This window comes from Dermochelys coriacea, chromosome 13, assembly GCF_009764565.3.
Source record: "Dermochelys coriacea isolate rDerCor1 chromosome 13, rDerCor1.pri.v4, whole genome shotgun sequence".
In the NCBI taxonomy this organism is placed as follows: Eukaryota; Metazoa; Chordata; order Testudines; family Dermochelyidae; genus Dermochelys; species Dermochelys coriacea.
Window position 1 is genome coordinate 26,183,230 of NC_050080.1, and position 15,995 is coordinate 26,199,224.

A 15,995-nucleotide genomic window follows, 5' to 3' on the forward strand; every position below is an offset into this window, starting at 1 on the left:
ACAGAAATTAACTTGGCCTGTAAACAGTTCCACAGTGTTATATTGTAAGTCTCATCACTGCAAAACAATCTGCAATTTACAATTATTTCATATTTGTGCTGCCATAGTGCCTAGAGGCTCCCACCAGAGAGCTGTTGTACTAGGCACTATACGCACACAGCCAAGAGATGGTAAGTCTTCTTCGTTTGTAAATGCCCCACTCTAGCTATATTGAGATGATATAACAGCAGTGAGCTCATTTTTGGGTGGAGAGCTGGCAGCAGCTGGAACAACTTTGCTGGATGAGGGTGTGCGGGGAGGGGGAGAAGAGGGAGGAGGGGACTGTCTGCAGTGGGGAGGGGATCCCACTGGCATTCTCTTGTTCAAAATTGAGCCACCCTTTCTGGGATGGGCCCATTAACCAGTTGACATGAAACGCTGCTTGAAGCATGATGATGAAGTGGGCATGTTTCTGCAAGTGACCAAGCACCACCTTTGTTATGATTTGTGAAATTACTTAACCATTCCAAAAAATGTTCTCCAGTGTCTTCTAAATGTTGCTGAATATCAGAGCTGTGAAACTTACTTGACTAAAATTGCTGTAGTTTAATTTAGCATGAATTGAGGGAGGAAAAGATGCTGGCCTAGAGACTAAGAAAGATCTGTCAGTTTACTTTCTTTTAGCCTCTGCTTGACAACATAGATTTTGCTCCGTTTGCTGCAGAGGTGGGATGTGCTTGTTTTAAGGTTCTGCAAAGTACTTGAGTATGTTTAACTTTTAATCCTGTTTCCCTGAATATCCTCTGTTGCCCTTGACTCCCTGATTCGTTTCCAGTTGTTTCTTCTGCTTTTACTATTGAATTCACAACCTCTTTATAGCATTACTTATTCTCCATTGATGTCAGCATTCTGAGCATCTTCTTACTCACTTTTTATAGACTTCCTTTCCCTGTGAAGTCTTGCATTCACTGTCCCACACATCAGGACCAGTTCCTTTGGTGATCACTGGGAACAAGATTGAGAGGAAATACCAACCTTCAAAATGAATCTACAGGGCGCTCAAAACAGTGTCCTTGCAGCCTGTGGAAGCTGGACTACTGGGCCTTATGTTTGTCTACTTTGATAACCCCAAATAAAATGTTTTTCCAGTGCGGGTTTCTCTCCCCTGCATGTTCCTGTTCTGTACACAAATAGTGACTAGTTTGCAGAAGTCCAACATCCTCTTTTGTTTTGCTTACAAGTAAGGTTTTACATCAGTAGGCTAGTAATTGATTTACTGTCCCAATCGTACTGAAACATGGTAGGTTGAAACAGCAGCCAGAAAGTTATATGTATTCTTCGTATACATTTACAGCCCAGCAGTAAAACAGGAGCTACTCCTTGTAATCTAGGATATGTCATAGGACCTCATTGTTATGATGGCAGATGACCTCATCTAAGTTAAGTACCTGTTAAACTTAAGCAACTTTTTAAATAGTATTACTGGTGTTGTATCTAGCTGCAGAAGGATGAAGAGTCTGCATGGGAGGGACCCAGGTATTTAGGAAAGGGGTTATAGTAGTATTACAGTCAGTCTGGATGAAAAGCCAGGCAGGATGGCTTTTGCTTGTCCCAGACTTAGGTCAGGTCTGCATTAGAAACTTTTGCCAGTATAGCAGTATTTCTTAGGGGTGTAACTTCTCTTACAATATTTCTATATCAGAAGAAGTTGTAACATAGACACAGTTTATAGCAGCATAAAAGAACTTCTGTGGGTAAAGCTTATTTCACTTGTAAGAAGGCAAAAACACTTCTTTGCCAGCGTAAGCTGCATCTATGCAGGAACTTCTGCCAGTATAGAATTGTTGGCAAAACTTTTCTAGTGTAGACCTGGTCACAGCAAAATAATGGTTTGTCACATAATCATCTACAGCAACGATTCTCAAACTGTAGGTCAGGACCCCATTGTAATGGGTTCTCCAGGACTGGCATTAGACTTTCTGGGGCCCAGGGCCAAAGCCTGAGCCCCACCACCTGGGGCTGAAGCCAAAGCCTAAGACCCGGCACCTGGGGCTCAGGCTTTGGTTTTGGCCCCACCCGAGGTGGTAGCGCTCAGGCGGGGTCAGGCTTCGGTCCCCACTCCTGGGGTTGTGTAGTAATTGTGGTTGTCACAAGGGAATCACGGTGCAATGAAGTTTGAGAACCCCTGATGTACAGAAACTGCCAGGAATTTAAAGGAGGTGACTGGACTTCAGCACCAATGTGGACACAAGAACAAATGGGTATAAACTGACCACCAGGAAGTTTAGACTTGAAATCAGACGAAGGTTTTTAACCATCAGAGGAGTGAAGTTTTGGAATAACCTTCCAAGGGAAGCAGTGGGGGCAAAAGATCTATCTGGTTTTAAGATTCTACTCGATAAGTTTATGGAGGAGATGGTATGATAGGATAATGGGATTTTGATAAGTAATTGATCTTTAAATATTCAGGGTAAATAGGCCAAATCCCCTGAGATGGGATATTAGATGGATGGGATCTGATTTACTATAGAAAACTCTTTCCTGGGTATCTGGCTGGTGAATCTTGCCCATGTGCTCAGGGTTTGGCTGATTGCCATGTTTGGGGTCGGGAGGGAGTTTTCCTCCAGGGCAGATTGGAGAGGCCCTGGAGGTTTTTCGCCTTCCTCTGTAGCATGGGGCATGGTTGACTGGAGGGAGGCTTCTCTGCTCCTTGAAGTTTTGAACCATGATTTGAGGACTTCAATAGCTCAGACATGGGTGAGGTTTTTCATAGGAGTGGTGGGTGACATTCTGTGGCCTGCGCTGTGCAGGAGGTCGGACTAGATGATCAGAGTGGTCCCTTCTGACCTTAGTATCTATGAATCTATGGAGAATAAAATCTGCCCTTCCAGCGGGGTATCTAAAAGCACTTGAAACAAAACATGCAGGTTCTCTTATACTTACTGCATGCTGCTCCAGTCTCCACAACGAAGGGTGCCCACTGGCCCATCTTTACTGGGCACCACCATGCAAAGACGTGAGTGCTGATTTAGGCTGTTTCTGTCCTGCTGGTTAATTCTCTGGTATTGTCCGGTTGCTATCTTTCAGTGCCATTCGGCACTTAGTTTGGGTGACTTAGTGGGAATAAACTAACTGGCTGAAGGATGGGCACATGGTTACTTTTGGTTTGCAGAAGTGGATAGCTGGACCTCTTGTACTCGGCCTTGGGAAGATGTTTCTTAGCGATTGTTAAATTCCCGTACCTACTACCACTAGTAGATTTTTCACTGTCACAGCATGGTGTGCGCGAGAGATGCTATTAGGAAGACTGTTACCATGAAAGCCTTGTCCTGATTTGAATTTGGACATAACCGTGTGCCTTTAACATGTTAAAATGATCAAGTTGAAACCTCGGGGCGTCCTAAGGCACACAGTTATGTCTACACTAGGCTACTAACACCTTCAGAATCCTAGTCTAAGCTCCTAAATGGTTAGAGCAGCAAAGTTGTCTTGCCTACTGTGTGAGGTTCTGCAAGGACTCTACTTCGGCTCTCTTCTAGCGGCTGTAGTGTACACCTACATCTCTTGTTTGGAAATACCAAAGCCTGACTAGTACATGCAGTATCTCCTGGGTGTCTTGTGTGTTAAGTCTTTTACCATGCCAGATTTGCTGAATGCTGACATGTGGATGGCCACTGACTAATTTATTTCTAGGACTCTTCTTTATTCCGAACCACTGTACTGATGTGTGTTGTGGGATGGTGGTGTTTTATCCTCGTGAATCCAAGATGACTTTCAGTTCCCTGAACTGAGCTGCATGCTGGGGAAGATGCTGGATACCTATGTTTCCAGCTCTCAAATCAGTCGTGGCAAATAATGTACTGTGCGCTCAAAGTCAGACTTGTAAAGGTATTTAGGGACCTAAATATGTAGATAGGCCCTTCTGAAAATCCTGGCATCTCTGCATCTTTAGGCATCTAAATACCTTTAAAGATTAGAAACCAACCCCTCAGGGTTTGTAAAGTGCTTTGTGACCATTATAGCTACTGCCTGCTGGAAGAAACCCTTATGGCCTCTTTCCCTTTTGTAGGAACAAACGCCAGCCTGATCCGGATACAGAAACTTGTCAACTGATGGGAACAAAGGACTGAGAGATTTGGCTTTACCAGGACACTAAACACGATTTTAAAAAAAAAAAAAATCGGGAGTTCCACAGAACTTCTGCTGTGTGCTGGCCTTTCCCTGTCAAACACTCTAGCAGTTTGGCAGGATCTTCTTGATTACTTTTCCACCTTCCAGCCTCTCTCACATCATGTTGTTTTCTCTTGAACTTTATTGCAGGATAGTGCTGGCTTCCCTCCCCCTCCCCCCTTAAATGCTTTGGTGTGGGTCACTCAGTGCAAGCTGTTGGCATTAGATTGGTGTTTCTGCATTTCTTCAAATTTCTACTTGGAGATTTCTCCTAAATATTATAATTGACCTGCTTTTGCTTTTTCTTTCACTGTATTTCTGTCACATTCTTTTCAATTCCATTCTCTTGCTCCTTCCCACCTCTGCTGTTGCAGGTTCATCATGCCTAGTGGCATATAAAAAGACACCTCCCCCCGTCCCACCTCGGACCACCTCAAAGCCGTTCATCTCTGTCACCGTGCAGAGCAGCACTGAATCAGCCCAGGACACCTACCTGGATAGCCAGGACCACAAGAGCGACGTCAACAGCCAGTCGGGACTGAGTAATTCTTCAGACAGCTTAGACAGTACCAGAACACCCAGTGTGACAAGAGGCAGCCTTGTGACGCCAGCCAGAGATGCTCCAGAGTTACCCCAGAAAAATGCAACCTTGAAAAGTGACAAAGGAACTCTGACAAGTGAAGAGCCTAAGGTGGAGAATATCCCCAAAAGGAAGCTGTCGTCTATAGGAATACAAGTATGGAATAGTTTGTACTCCTTTGTGTAACAGAGAATGTTCTTAACTTATCTATTTAGCATGTGTATTGTAACTAAACATGCAGCTGAACCCCCCCCCCCAAATAGCTAAAGAAATTAACCATTTTGTAGAACAATCATCCAGTGCACTCAGAGGTGAAATGCAACAAAATGTTGCTATAACAGGAATGTGTTCAGTACAAAATAAAAACGTGTCATAAAATAATGGAGCTCTGTTAAATGGGTAATTCTCTTTAAAGGGGCTTCTTGCCAAAAGTACATATGCACAAATGCTAGAGTTTGTGCGCCATGGACTGTATTTTCAGGTCAGTCTGCCTACTGTTAATCTGAGTTCAAGCTTCATTTAAGATTCCAACTCTTCTATTACAGAACTGTAAGCATGTTTGGGGCTGTAATGATTTATTATGGCATCATGGCTCTGATGCAGTCTACCTGTGGGAGTGCCCCTCTTTTACCCCTGTTGGTTCTCTGAGAACTTCTGTTGCTGAAAGCAAACAGAATATACAAACTAGTGAAAAACAGTTGCTAGTTTTATAGCCCAATAAAAACTGCTCAGGGAGAAGTGTGTGTGTATCCAAACTTTGTCCTGCAAAGGCTACTTTTGGAGAAGTTTAATAATTTAAAAAAAAAAAAAACCTAATCTATTTGCCTTTTGCTTGTGGACAACATTTCACATGCAGGTGGCAAAGCTTTATGTTCATCTGTTATATCCACAAGCGCCTGCTGTACGTCACCTTATGACATGCTGAAGTAGTAACCTTCCCACTTGCTAGTTTGAATGCAAAACGTGGGTTTGGCAGGTGTGAGTTTGGGTTTGAAAGTGCAGTTTAAAACCCATCTTCTGCAGCATCAGACTTTTCAGTTTCGTTCATCACGTAGAAACAACCCTTTATCTAATGTAATATGCATCTCGATATAACCAGGTTAAACTCTTCTATGTTGAAGCCATACCCAAAGCAGACAAGTTAGTCCTTGCTTACCATCTTGTCCACAGTTAATCCTTCTGAATGCCATGGAAGTTCGGCAGTGCAAACTGTACCTTCAACATGAGGCTTTACATTGGGTTGTGAGTTGTTCTGCTGCTGAAATCTAGCTGGCAGAAAGAAAAGGAGTACTTGTGGCACCTTAGAGACTAACAGATTTATTTGAGCATAAGCTTTCGTGAGCTACAGCTCACTTCATCCAGTGTCACTTTGATATTGATTCTTCCCCACAGAAATAGTGGGAGTTGGAGCAAACAATGGTGCAGGGGAGGGGTAGAGGAAGAATTCCCTTTTTAAAGAGTCTGACCATTTTGACCTGCTCCCCCCGACCCTATTCTGGGGTTGAGGTTCTCATGCTGTGACCTACCCTACCTCCAGTACCTGGATTTCACCTACGGCTGCAACTAATTCCTTAGGGTTTCCATATTGTTCTTGGGTGGGAAGAGCGAAAGTTGATGAGAGGATACTAGGCTTCTGAAAGTTTGAGAGCCCCTGTTCTAGGGATGCCACTTTGACAGTCATGCTGCTGCCCTCTGAGCCTCAGAACGGACATCTGCCTGCCTGCCTTGTACGTGCAGCTGCTCTGAGGCACCAAAACCCTTCGCCTACCTGTTGTTTCTGTCGTGGCAGTTGATAAAGCCAAATCCAGAATGTCTGTCTGATTACAACAGGGCTAGGGATAAACTTTGACGTCCTCAGCAGTTGGGGCACTGGTGACTTCCTTAGGCTAGCAGTATTGTGCCATCCATCCTAAAATAGCCTTCAAATTGGTTTACAGCATCTGTATGCTGTGTGTGTGTGGTTGCAACTCTCTTGTTCTACTAACGTGAATTCTAGCAGCAAGTTTTTGGTTTTTTGGGGTTTTTTTGTTTGTATTTTTTTTTTTTTTGTTTAATAAGGTTGACTGCCTTCAGCCAGTGGCAAAGGAGGAGCCCCCTACGCCAACCACCAAATTCCAGTCCATCGGAGTACAGGTAGAGGACGAGTGGCGGTAAGTGAAAGACACAGGCTCTTTTATTTTATCCCTTTAAACTGCACTTTGCCAATTACCTTAGACCCATGTCTCAATACTAACTGTGTTGAGCAGCAGCACGTACTTTTATCAAAAAAAGTACTTGCTCTGTAATGTAAACAGCTAAATCAATGGGCGCTTGAAATAAAACCGAACCCAAGGTGTAATTAGAGATGCGCGTCAGTTATTTCGTCTGAATGGCCTAGTTCAGTAAGCAGGCAACCTTATAATTTTGTCCGTCTGCATGTGTGGTGTGGGTATTTGTGTTTAAGGCGGTGGGGCTGAGGGGGAACAAGGCTCAGCTGCAGACACTGTAAACAAACCCATTGCATTGTGTATCAGTGTGTGAATCCAGCCAGTTGGAGTGCTCCCCTTCATTCTCTTGCTCCTGCTCTTTCTGCAGAAACAGCCATTCTCGCAGTATGTCCTCCAAACAGGATGTCGATTCCGATGCACAGGAACCGAATCATTCAAGCTGTAAATCGTCTGAGAGAAGCCTTGCTGATTGTCCCCCGCGCCACAACTCCGTCAGCGTTGATGCCAGTACCAGGCAACCACCCAAGCCCTCCCAGTTCAAGAGAAATCTCTCCTATGGAGATAATAGTGACCCAGCCCTAGAGCCTTCCTCTCTCCCTCCTCCAGACCCTTGGCTTGAGATGTCCTCCAACTCACCATCAGAACCAACACAACCAGGAGCCTGCAGGCGGGATGGGTACTGGTTTCTGAAACTGCTGCAGGCAGAAACAGAAAGGTTAGAAGGATGGTGCCGTCAGATGGACCAGGAGACCAAAGAGAACAATCTCTCTGAAGAAGGTGGGTGTTGAGAACTGCATGGCACTTGGGAGGAACGTGGGGTGTAACTGGAATGGGGAAAATTTATTTGTAGTGGCCTGATAAACTTGTGGTGGGATAAAATTTAAGAAAAAGAGAATTGAAGCTGAGCAACTGGAGAATCTTCCTGACGGTGAGGGTATGTCTTTCACTGGGATAAAAAACCCACGGCTGGGCTGGGTCACCTGTCTCAGGCTGCATGGCTTAAAAACCCTGCGAGGGCAGACATACCCTGAGACTTGCTAGCATGTGGAACAATCTGACAAAGGAAAGGGGTGGTGCTGGCCAGGAAGGGACTAGATGGGATAAGTGTTAGTCTGATTCTAGAATCACACGAAGCAGGCACAGAGTGAGGTTACTTAGGAATGTAAATTTGGGTGATATTGCTACAGTGGGCATGATCTTTACCTACGGCTGGGTTGTAACGCTACAAGCTGCACTGCCCTAGGAGTGACTCGGACACAAATCACTGCTCCGTTGTTTGGGAGGTACGGGGATGGTTTACATCATCCCATTTACTCTTCATTTCCCCTCCCCCAGCCTCCATGCATCAAGCCAGCTGTTCTGGCTGGCAAGTTGGATGGGCAGGGCTGTTCTCACTCTGACCTTCCTCACCTGCTTGCTTGCAGGGGCAGTATCAAGGGACTGGCTTTGCTCTCCCCCCATGGCAGGAGCTGTGCGCTGAGCAGCCCTTGCTCATTTGAGCAAGGGAGTAATAGGGGACGGGGTCCATCTGGCCCTTAGTAAATATTTCCCAGCAAATTCTTTAATGCAGAACTAAGTCTGAGAGTGTGTTTGGAGAGTCCAGCTCATGCCCAGCAAACCAGACCCAAATACTAAAAACAGTTTAAAAAGGCCCAGAAAATGAATAGGTAATGGATCTGTCATTGAGTTCCTCACAGCCATATGATCCTACAATGAGTTTGAGAGCTCTTGCTTTGTCTTCAGCTGAGCATCCAGTAGTAAAAAGCCCAAATGCTTGTATTGGTGGCAAGAGAGGACAATGTTTCCACACCTAAGAGCTCCGCTGAGCTCTCTGAGGAAGAGTCTTTAAATCCTGGGACCTCAACACTTCATTCTGCTAAATATTTATGAACTGCTCAATGTGTAAACCTTTCTGTGAAAAGAGATGGTTGATTTGCCCTCCTCATGATCTCCTCTTGTATTTTGGAAGAGTGGGTTAAGGTCTGTCTGAGTGCATGTGCCTGCAGGTCAGGGGCATTGCACATTCAATAGGGGCTCGCCTATAGATTGTGCCTTAAAAGGCTTATCATTCAACCTTGCTGTAGGCTCTAATCTAATGATTTTAGTGCCCTCTGTTTTAGGAAGCATCGCGCTATAGATATCAATAGTACTGTGTACAAATTTCACAATACGTGAAGCAATCTATCACAGCTGGAATGCGGCTTCCCTTCTCTGTAGAATTAGGGGTCTCTGGAATTCACTTTCTCTAAATGCATATTGGGGAAGAAGGGTTCTAGAGGATATCAAACTGGCTTCTAGAGGCAAGTCTATGGTTCAGAACAAAAAACCTGCAGCAGGTGAGTCTCAGAATCCGGGTCAGCTGACTTGGACTTGCGGTCTCACACTATGGGACTAAAAATAGCAGTGTAGAGGTTTAGGCTCAGGTAGCTCCAGCCCAAACGTCTACACTTCTATTTTTAGCCCCGTAGCTCGAGCCCAAGTCAGTTGACTGGACTCTGAGACTTGCTGCCACAGGTCTCTTTGCAGTGTAAAACATACCCAGAAACGATTCCTCTGCCTTGGAACTTCAGTAAAACTCTACTGCAAAAACAGAATCTTGTGGCAGCGTGGCTGTCTGCCATCCTTGATGGGTCTCTTGGCAGTAAAACAAGGGAGAACAAAGTATACAGAGACCTAGGGGCAATGCATCCATTTGTAACAATAGATTATTCGTGACATGGCTTGTTTAAAACTTGAGTAAAAAACAGTTTTGCTCGTAGAACGAGGATAAGCCAATGTGTATAAATGCTAGGATGCATCTTAACTTTTTGAAAAATTCTTGTTTTGCTACATTCAGCTGTTTTTATTTATCTAACGTCTTAAATTCCTTTTTCTTTCTTTAGTCTTAGGGAAAGTCCTTAGCGCAGTGGGCAGCGCACAGTTACTAATGTCACAAAAGTTCCAGCAGTTCCGGGGCCTCTGTGAGCAAAACTTGGTGAGTACAAGTAGCTTTGTAAAATGGCAGTAGTCTAACCACAGCTCTGTACTGCTTAGCTGAAGCAGCTCTGTGTATAATACAACCAGGCCGTTTCCTGGTGCCAAAGATGGATGATGCTTTTTAAAATAAAAACTAAGCAGGTCTCACAAGCTGTGCGGTAACAGGAGGCTGACTTTCTTAACATGCACTTATTGTCAGTTTAACAACCAAAGGGGTAGCTTGGGCACCTCACACATTTTCTTGTTGTATGTGTGCAACATTAAACCCATGTTCTGCCATGGGATGCCTGCTTGTGATTCTCACTAATATCAGTGGTAGCCAAGCACACCTATTGGGAGGCAAAATTTGGCTCGAATATTTATCAGAGAGGATTGAAACAAATGTCTGTCTGTAATTTGCTCGAGGCTTGAATCCTGGTAGGCTGCAGAGAGATTCTGCGTTCAGAATGCCTGCTTGAGCCATGTATTTTATTATTCTGAAATATTTTTTAACATGAACTGCAAAGGGTTAGCCAAAAATGCAGTGTATGTAAAAAGCCCCCAAACCCTCTCAGAATACGCTTACCCTGCATGGCTGATGGAACCATCCCCACAGTACTGATTCCCGTTGATTGTAAAATGCTGTGTGTGACTCAGACTTCTTCAAACCTGGCAAAGTTTCTTGTCCTGGCTGAGGTCTCAACAGGACCAACTTACAATTTTTAAAATATATTTTTAGGTTTATCCCAGGATGAAAGCCCTTCTGATGTTTAAGGAACACTTCAGTCAGGGCTCAGTAGCTTTTGTTGAAACCTTCTGGGGAAAATAATTTAGCCTTCAGGCTGAGGTATGAGTCAAACTGCAGCCCCAGTGGACATTTCTTGGAAAAGTTATGGGCCATGAAAATAGGGGGTAGTGTTGAATGACTGCTTTCGGTTTTGCCTGATAGCTGTAATGACATTTGCACTGGCAGAGAATCCGGGGGGCAGACTTTCAAGAAAGCTTAGCATGTTGGGTGCATGCTGAGTATGGAGATCTTTTAAAAATCTGACACCAGATGTGTGTGCTGAGCACTCTGAAAACCAGGTCCATGTGTAGAGCTCAGATTCTTCAGGGACCCAACTCCAGTTTACTTGGAACAGCTAGTTGTTTGGAGAAACTTCTGTCATCTATTTAGAATCTTTCAAACCAGTTATGGGTTACTGTTAAACTCTCACAGTTCCATTTCAGAGAGAATGTATTTTTTACTTCTGACCAAGTTCTAGCAGAAAAAAATAGCTTGTTTGCATTTCTGTGTATCACGTGGCACTCAGGTTCTCAGGCTTTATCCCATTTGGTCTGATTATGGTTTGTCCAGTTTTTGTTGTTTCAAGTATTACCATAGCATCTGGATGTCTAAAAAAGAAACCACAAATTTTCTGGTCTCTGAACTCAAATTTAGGACTTCTGGTACGGTAGCTCTGCGGGATTAGCACTAGGCTAAGCAACCGTCTTGCTTCCTGCTACCAACATGTACTTGGATTCTAGATTGGGTCTCTTCTACGGTAAATGTTGCCAGGGTTGGCCAGGACCATGGCATCATAAGTGACATCTGTCTGTCTACGTGAGACAGAACTTTGGGGGCTGATCAGAGGCTGTGGAATGAACTCCCCCGAGTACTAAGAAACAGCATAAACTATCACCACCTTCACTCCAAGTGCAAGGAACAATTTTTTGTCCGTCTTCTGTAACGTAAACATATAGCAACATGTATATTTTTGAAAATCCCTATCAAAACAAGATATTCCACTGCACACACGTCTCTCCTGGAGAGAGAATGAGAGGGGGGAAAAAAAGACAAATATGTAGTCACATGCTTAATGCACTGTTGGAATGTGCTCATGCTGTGCTGATGAGTACCGTACAAGAACCTATATAGAAGAGAAGAGAACTTGCACTGGTGAAGATGAGACATTTTGGTTGTCCTCTTCCTATGGATACTTGAGAAACTTCTGCAGTTTCAGTCCCAGCCAGTAGATGTCGACATGAGCTCAGAATTGCAAAGGGTAAAAGTGTAATGTAGCACAGACTACTGTAATCTCATGACCTCAGTGACGTGCTGTTTCTGATTTTCTTGTTGATACCCTCTCCCTTGCAGAATCCCAATGCCAATCCCAGACCCACAGCCCAGGACCTAGCTGGGTTTTGGGATCTCTTGCAGTTGTCCATTGAAGACATCAGCATGAAATTTGATGAGCTCTACCACCTAAAGGCTAACAGCTGGCAACTGTCAGAAACACCGGAGAAGAAGGTGAGCATGGGGCAGTTCAGAGTGGCCAAAATATTGTGCACTCTGCTGAGTCAGCAATAGCCCTTCTGTTGTAGCTCTGTGTTCTTAAGATACCATTTCATGGATTAGATTTCTGGAACTGCTGCTGTCTTCTGCTTACTGCATACTCTATACCTTTTTTTAATGCATGTAATCATAATAATGTTTCCTGCATGTTCAAAAGCAGAAAGAAGTCTTCCCCTACATGTACACGTAATCTCCTGTGAGCTGCATCAAGAAGATTCCTATAGAATAAATTAAAATGAGTTTTAGAAACTCCTGAAACCTTCAGGGAAAAAATGTTTGGGGGAGTCAAGGGTGGATGCGTAAATAGCTCACATTTACATAGCGGGAGGTGACAGGCTCTTTGTAAAATGGATGTTGAATAAAGAGGCTAAGTTTCTACTGAATAGGCTGTAATCAGTACCTGTGAGAACCATGTCACTTTAAACCCATGTCTGTGCTTTATTTCTATGCCTACATCGGTTCTGAGATGTGGGAGGACATGAGTCGCAGCTCACTATGTATTATAAAGCTTATATTGCACACTGTAGTTCTGCCTCTTAAAGTCCAGCTGTGTTAATCTTCTCAGTGTGCTCTGACCCATTATTAAGCCCTAGGAGCAACCTGCAAACCCAGATCTGCTTCCTGGGGTGGGATTCTGTGCCACCAGAGAGTGAGACTAAGTGCATTGTCTGTTAAATGGGAAAGCAGAGAGTAAAAACTGCATGTAACAGAAGTGTCTTGGACCAGAATCCTTTCTCCTCATTCACTTGATGCTCCGTTGCTGAAAGGCGTGTCCCTCTTTGGGCCACAAACCATTCCTTCTCCTCGTTGTCTCAGGAGAGAGAGAACTTTTATATGTGCATTTTTATTTTATGTTTTGTCTTTCTTCTTACTGTCTCTTAAAGGAAGAGAAGAAACCACCCCCTCCAGTGCCAAAGAAGCCAGCCAAGCCCAAAACCCCACTGAACCGGGACAAAGCCTCTGACTCTGTGGATAAGCAACGCCAGGAAGCTCGCAAGCGTCTCATGGCAGCCAAGCGGGCTGCCTCTGTCCGGCAGAATTCTGCCACGGAGAGTGCGGACAGCATTGAAATTTACGTCCCTGAGGCACAGACCCGCCTTTGAGCAAAGGGGAAGAGGAAGGAAACACATGTTTTTCTAAATCATTAAAGAGGAAAAAAAAATTCTCTCTGAACTTAGTGTGATTTATTCAGTCTAGAGACGCTGAGCCAACCTGGCAAAGGGCTCCTAATTCGGCTTTTTTTTCTCTCAGCTTTAAGTAATGAAGATTTTAAAAAAATTCCACACACAACAACAACAAAAATTCCCCCTCTTGTTTTCTCTCACTGGCTGTGGTGTTGCTGAACAGACTGAAAAGACTCCTGGAAGCCCCAGCCCCTCAGACTTGGAACTTCAATCTTTTTACTTGCTCAATCTAATGAGAATTATTAGCTTGTTTACAAGAAGAGGACGACAAAAAAAAGAAGCCTTGAGCACTTGCCATGCTGTGTTCTTTCTCCTTCTCCTCAGCTCTGTTCTTCCTTATCCTTAGGGTTTTTTTCTTCTACCTCTTATTCTACCCTATCCACCCCCTCTCTCCCACTTTTTGCATGGCTTTGTTTACTGTGTTAGAAATAACCTCTCTTCCACAGAGCTCCTGAAGAGAACATCTGTTCAGCGTGTACTGTTGTTGCACTCTGCTAGCAAGCAGCCTTTCTTTATTTTTCCTTTAGTAGGGGGGAGGGTAGAGGGGCGAAGTGCAGGGGCAGGGCATCAGGGTTCACATATCGATGTATTTGATTGAAATGGAAGGAGGAAAAGATCTGTGGAATGTAATGCAGAGATCTTAATGCAGCCTGGAAGCAAATGTGTGCAATAGGATGGTGATGGGGCAGCACTTCGTTGGCTGATTCCAAAAGAAAGAGGGCCCCACTCCAGGCACAGGATGGGAGCTGGAAGGATGATGTGGTGGAACAGTGTGACCCCTATACATACATACACGCACATACACATGCACATGTACACTTATTTTGTCCCCTTCTACACATTTTATTTTTTGAGAATCACTTGTTACAAAAGCAGTTGCTACACAGTGGGGACCTGTTTGAAGGGGGAGAAAGAGGGTAATGATAGGGTATTTCAGGGTGGAGGACTGGGTTTTCTACAAAAAGAAGGGGGAGGGTGGCTAATGGCAGGCTGGCAGCCGGCCTACCTGTATGTATGTGTACATATGCACATATACACTTACTAGGATCTGTATATTTAATTCATACACACGTATACATACCCATACACACGTGCAAGTGGTGTATTAAAAGCACCTCAGTGAGAGTGGATGTATGTATAGCATATATTTTTACATGTACTATATCTAGATGTGTGTAAAAGTGTGTGTAAAAATATATACCCTGTGTGTAATCAGATTATTTTTCCTTGTATCCCGTGCTTTTTTTGGTGGGGAGGGAGGGGTTGCTAAATATTTTGATCCCTTTTAGCTCCTTCTTCCGCCTCATTCCTTTTCAGTTTAGCTTCTTGGAGTCGGGATTGAATGCCAGCAGTGCATTCTTTTCCACCCTCTCAAAAATGAACACTTGCCCCCAAGTTGAGCAATCATGTTGTTTGAGTGGGGAGATCTTGTTGGTTTCATGTGGGGGAAATCCCAAAGGAATTTAAATCAGGGTGTTGGTGATCAAAAAGGGGAAAAAATAAAATAAAAACCTAAATCCTATCTAAGTGAACATTGTATACTGTGTTTATGCATATATAGTATGACAGATTTCTCCCCCTACCATATAAATCTTGTAGCCTGGAATGACCATAAACAAAGTGGCTCAAATCTAGCAGTGGTTTTTAACGTTATGGGTAGAAGATGTGGACTTGCTGGATTTTTTTTTAAATAAGGCTTTTTAGAGTTTCTTAGCATTCTAAAATTAGGAACATGTAGAATGTGAGTTCATCTTAATCATGTTTCCAAAGGTACCCAGACTGCTGGGGTACTCTCCCCAAAGCAGTTGAGCAGTTGTTTTCTGGGCTCAGTGTTAGGAGCTGAAGCCTGTTTTGCTGAGCTGAAAAACCTCTTTAAATTGCATGGGGACCATTCACACTGCCTCAGTCAATCATACCTGGTCTGCTGCCCAAAGAGTTCCAAGCATATTTCCTGGGTTCTGGCCAGGCACAGTGAAGCAGGGCATGTACAATGGGTTTATGGTGGGTAAGATATATTGTCACAGTGTCTCAAGCCATGTTAGATAATCGAAAGCAAGTGTATGCCTCTCTGCCAGACTTTCGTTATATCAGTATCTCCTTATTTTCCTGGAGGAATAAGGTTTAATAAAGCAAGGACAGCTGGCTGATAAAATAAAACAAAATTCAAAACTAACCTCAGTTTATAACTCTGATATTTTCCCCCCTTTTTAAAAAAAAAAAAAAAACATTCTTGATTTTTGTTTTTTTAATGGGCTTCTTAACCTCTAGGGTACAGTTGAGTTGTTTAAACGACATGGACATGATTTCTCTGTAATATCTGTGAACTGATGCAATAGACTGTGGGTCTGTAGACGTACTGCATGTGTGTGATTATGTACTAGAGTATTTCAGTGTTCACTTCAATGGTTTGAATGCAATCCAAGTCTCCCATTTCTCCAGCATACCTCGTAACCCCCTGAGAGCCAGTCAACAGCTGGGGAGATTTAATTTGCACATGCAAATTAATTTGTTTTTTCCCCTAATAGGGTGACATGGTAGCAATAGACCTCCCTCCTGATCTAGAGCTAATAGCACAGCCATTGACA

General features: G+C 43.8%; 1 protein-coding gene across 6 annotated transcripts in view; it reads left to right on the forward strand.

Annotated features, from left to right (window-relative positions):
• DLGAP4 (DLG associated protein 4) overlaps positions 1-15,583 on the forward strand; it is a 345,726-nt gene extending 330,143 nt beyond the window's left edge. For 5 of the 6 annotated variants that reach the window (XM_038369554.2, XM_043496131.1, XM_038369556.2 and 2 more), the window contains 6 exons: positions 4,524-4,885; positions 6,788-6,879; positions 7,304-7,713; positions 9,819-9,910; positions 12,029-12,181; positions 13,111-15,583. In XM_038369554.2, the coding sequence (XP_038225482.1) occupies positions 4,524-4,885; positions 6,788-6,879; positions 7,304-7,713; positions 9,819-9,910; positions 12,029-12,181; positions 13,111-13,329 (1,328 nt within the window). In that variant the 3' untranslated portion in view covers positions 13,330-15,583. Of the gene's footprint in view, positions 1-4,523; positions 4,886-6,787; positions 6,880-7,303; positions 7,714-9,818; positions 9,911-12,028; positions 12,182-13,100 lie in introns of all 6 variants that reach the window. The other variant, XM_038369557.2, reaches the window with a different exon arrangement.
• Positions 15,584-15,995: the final 412 nt, after the last annotated feature.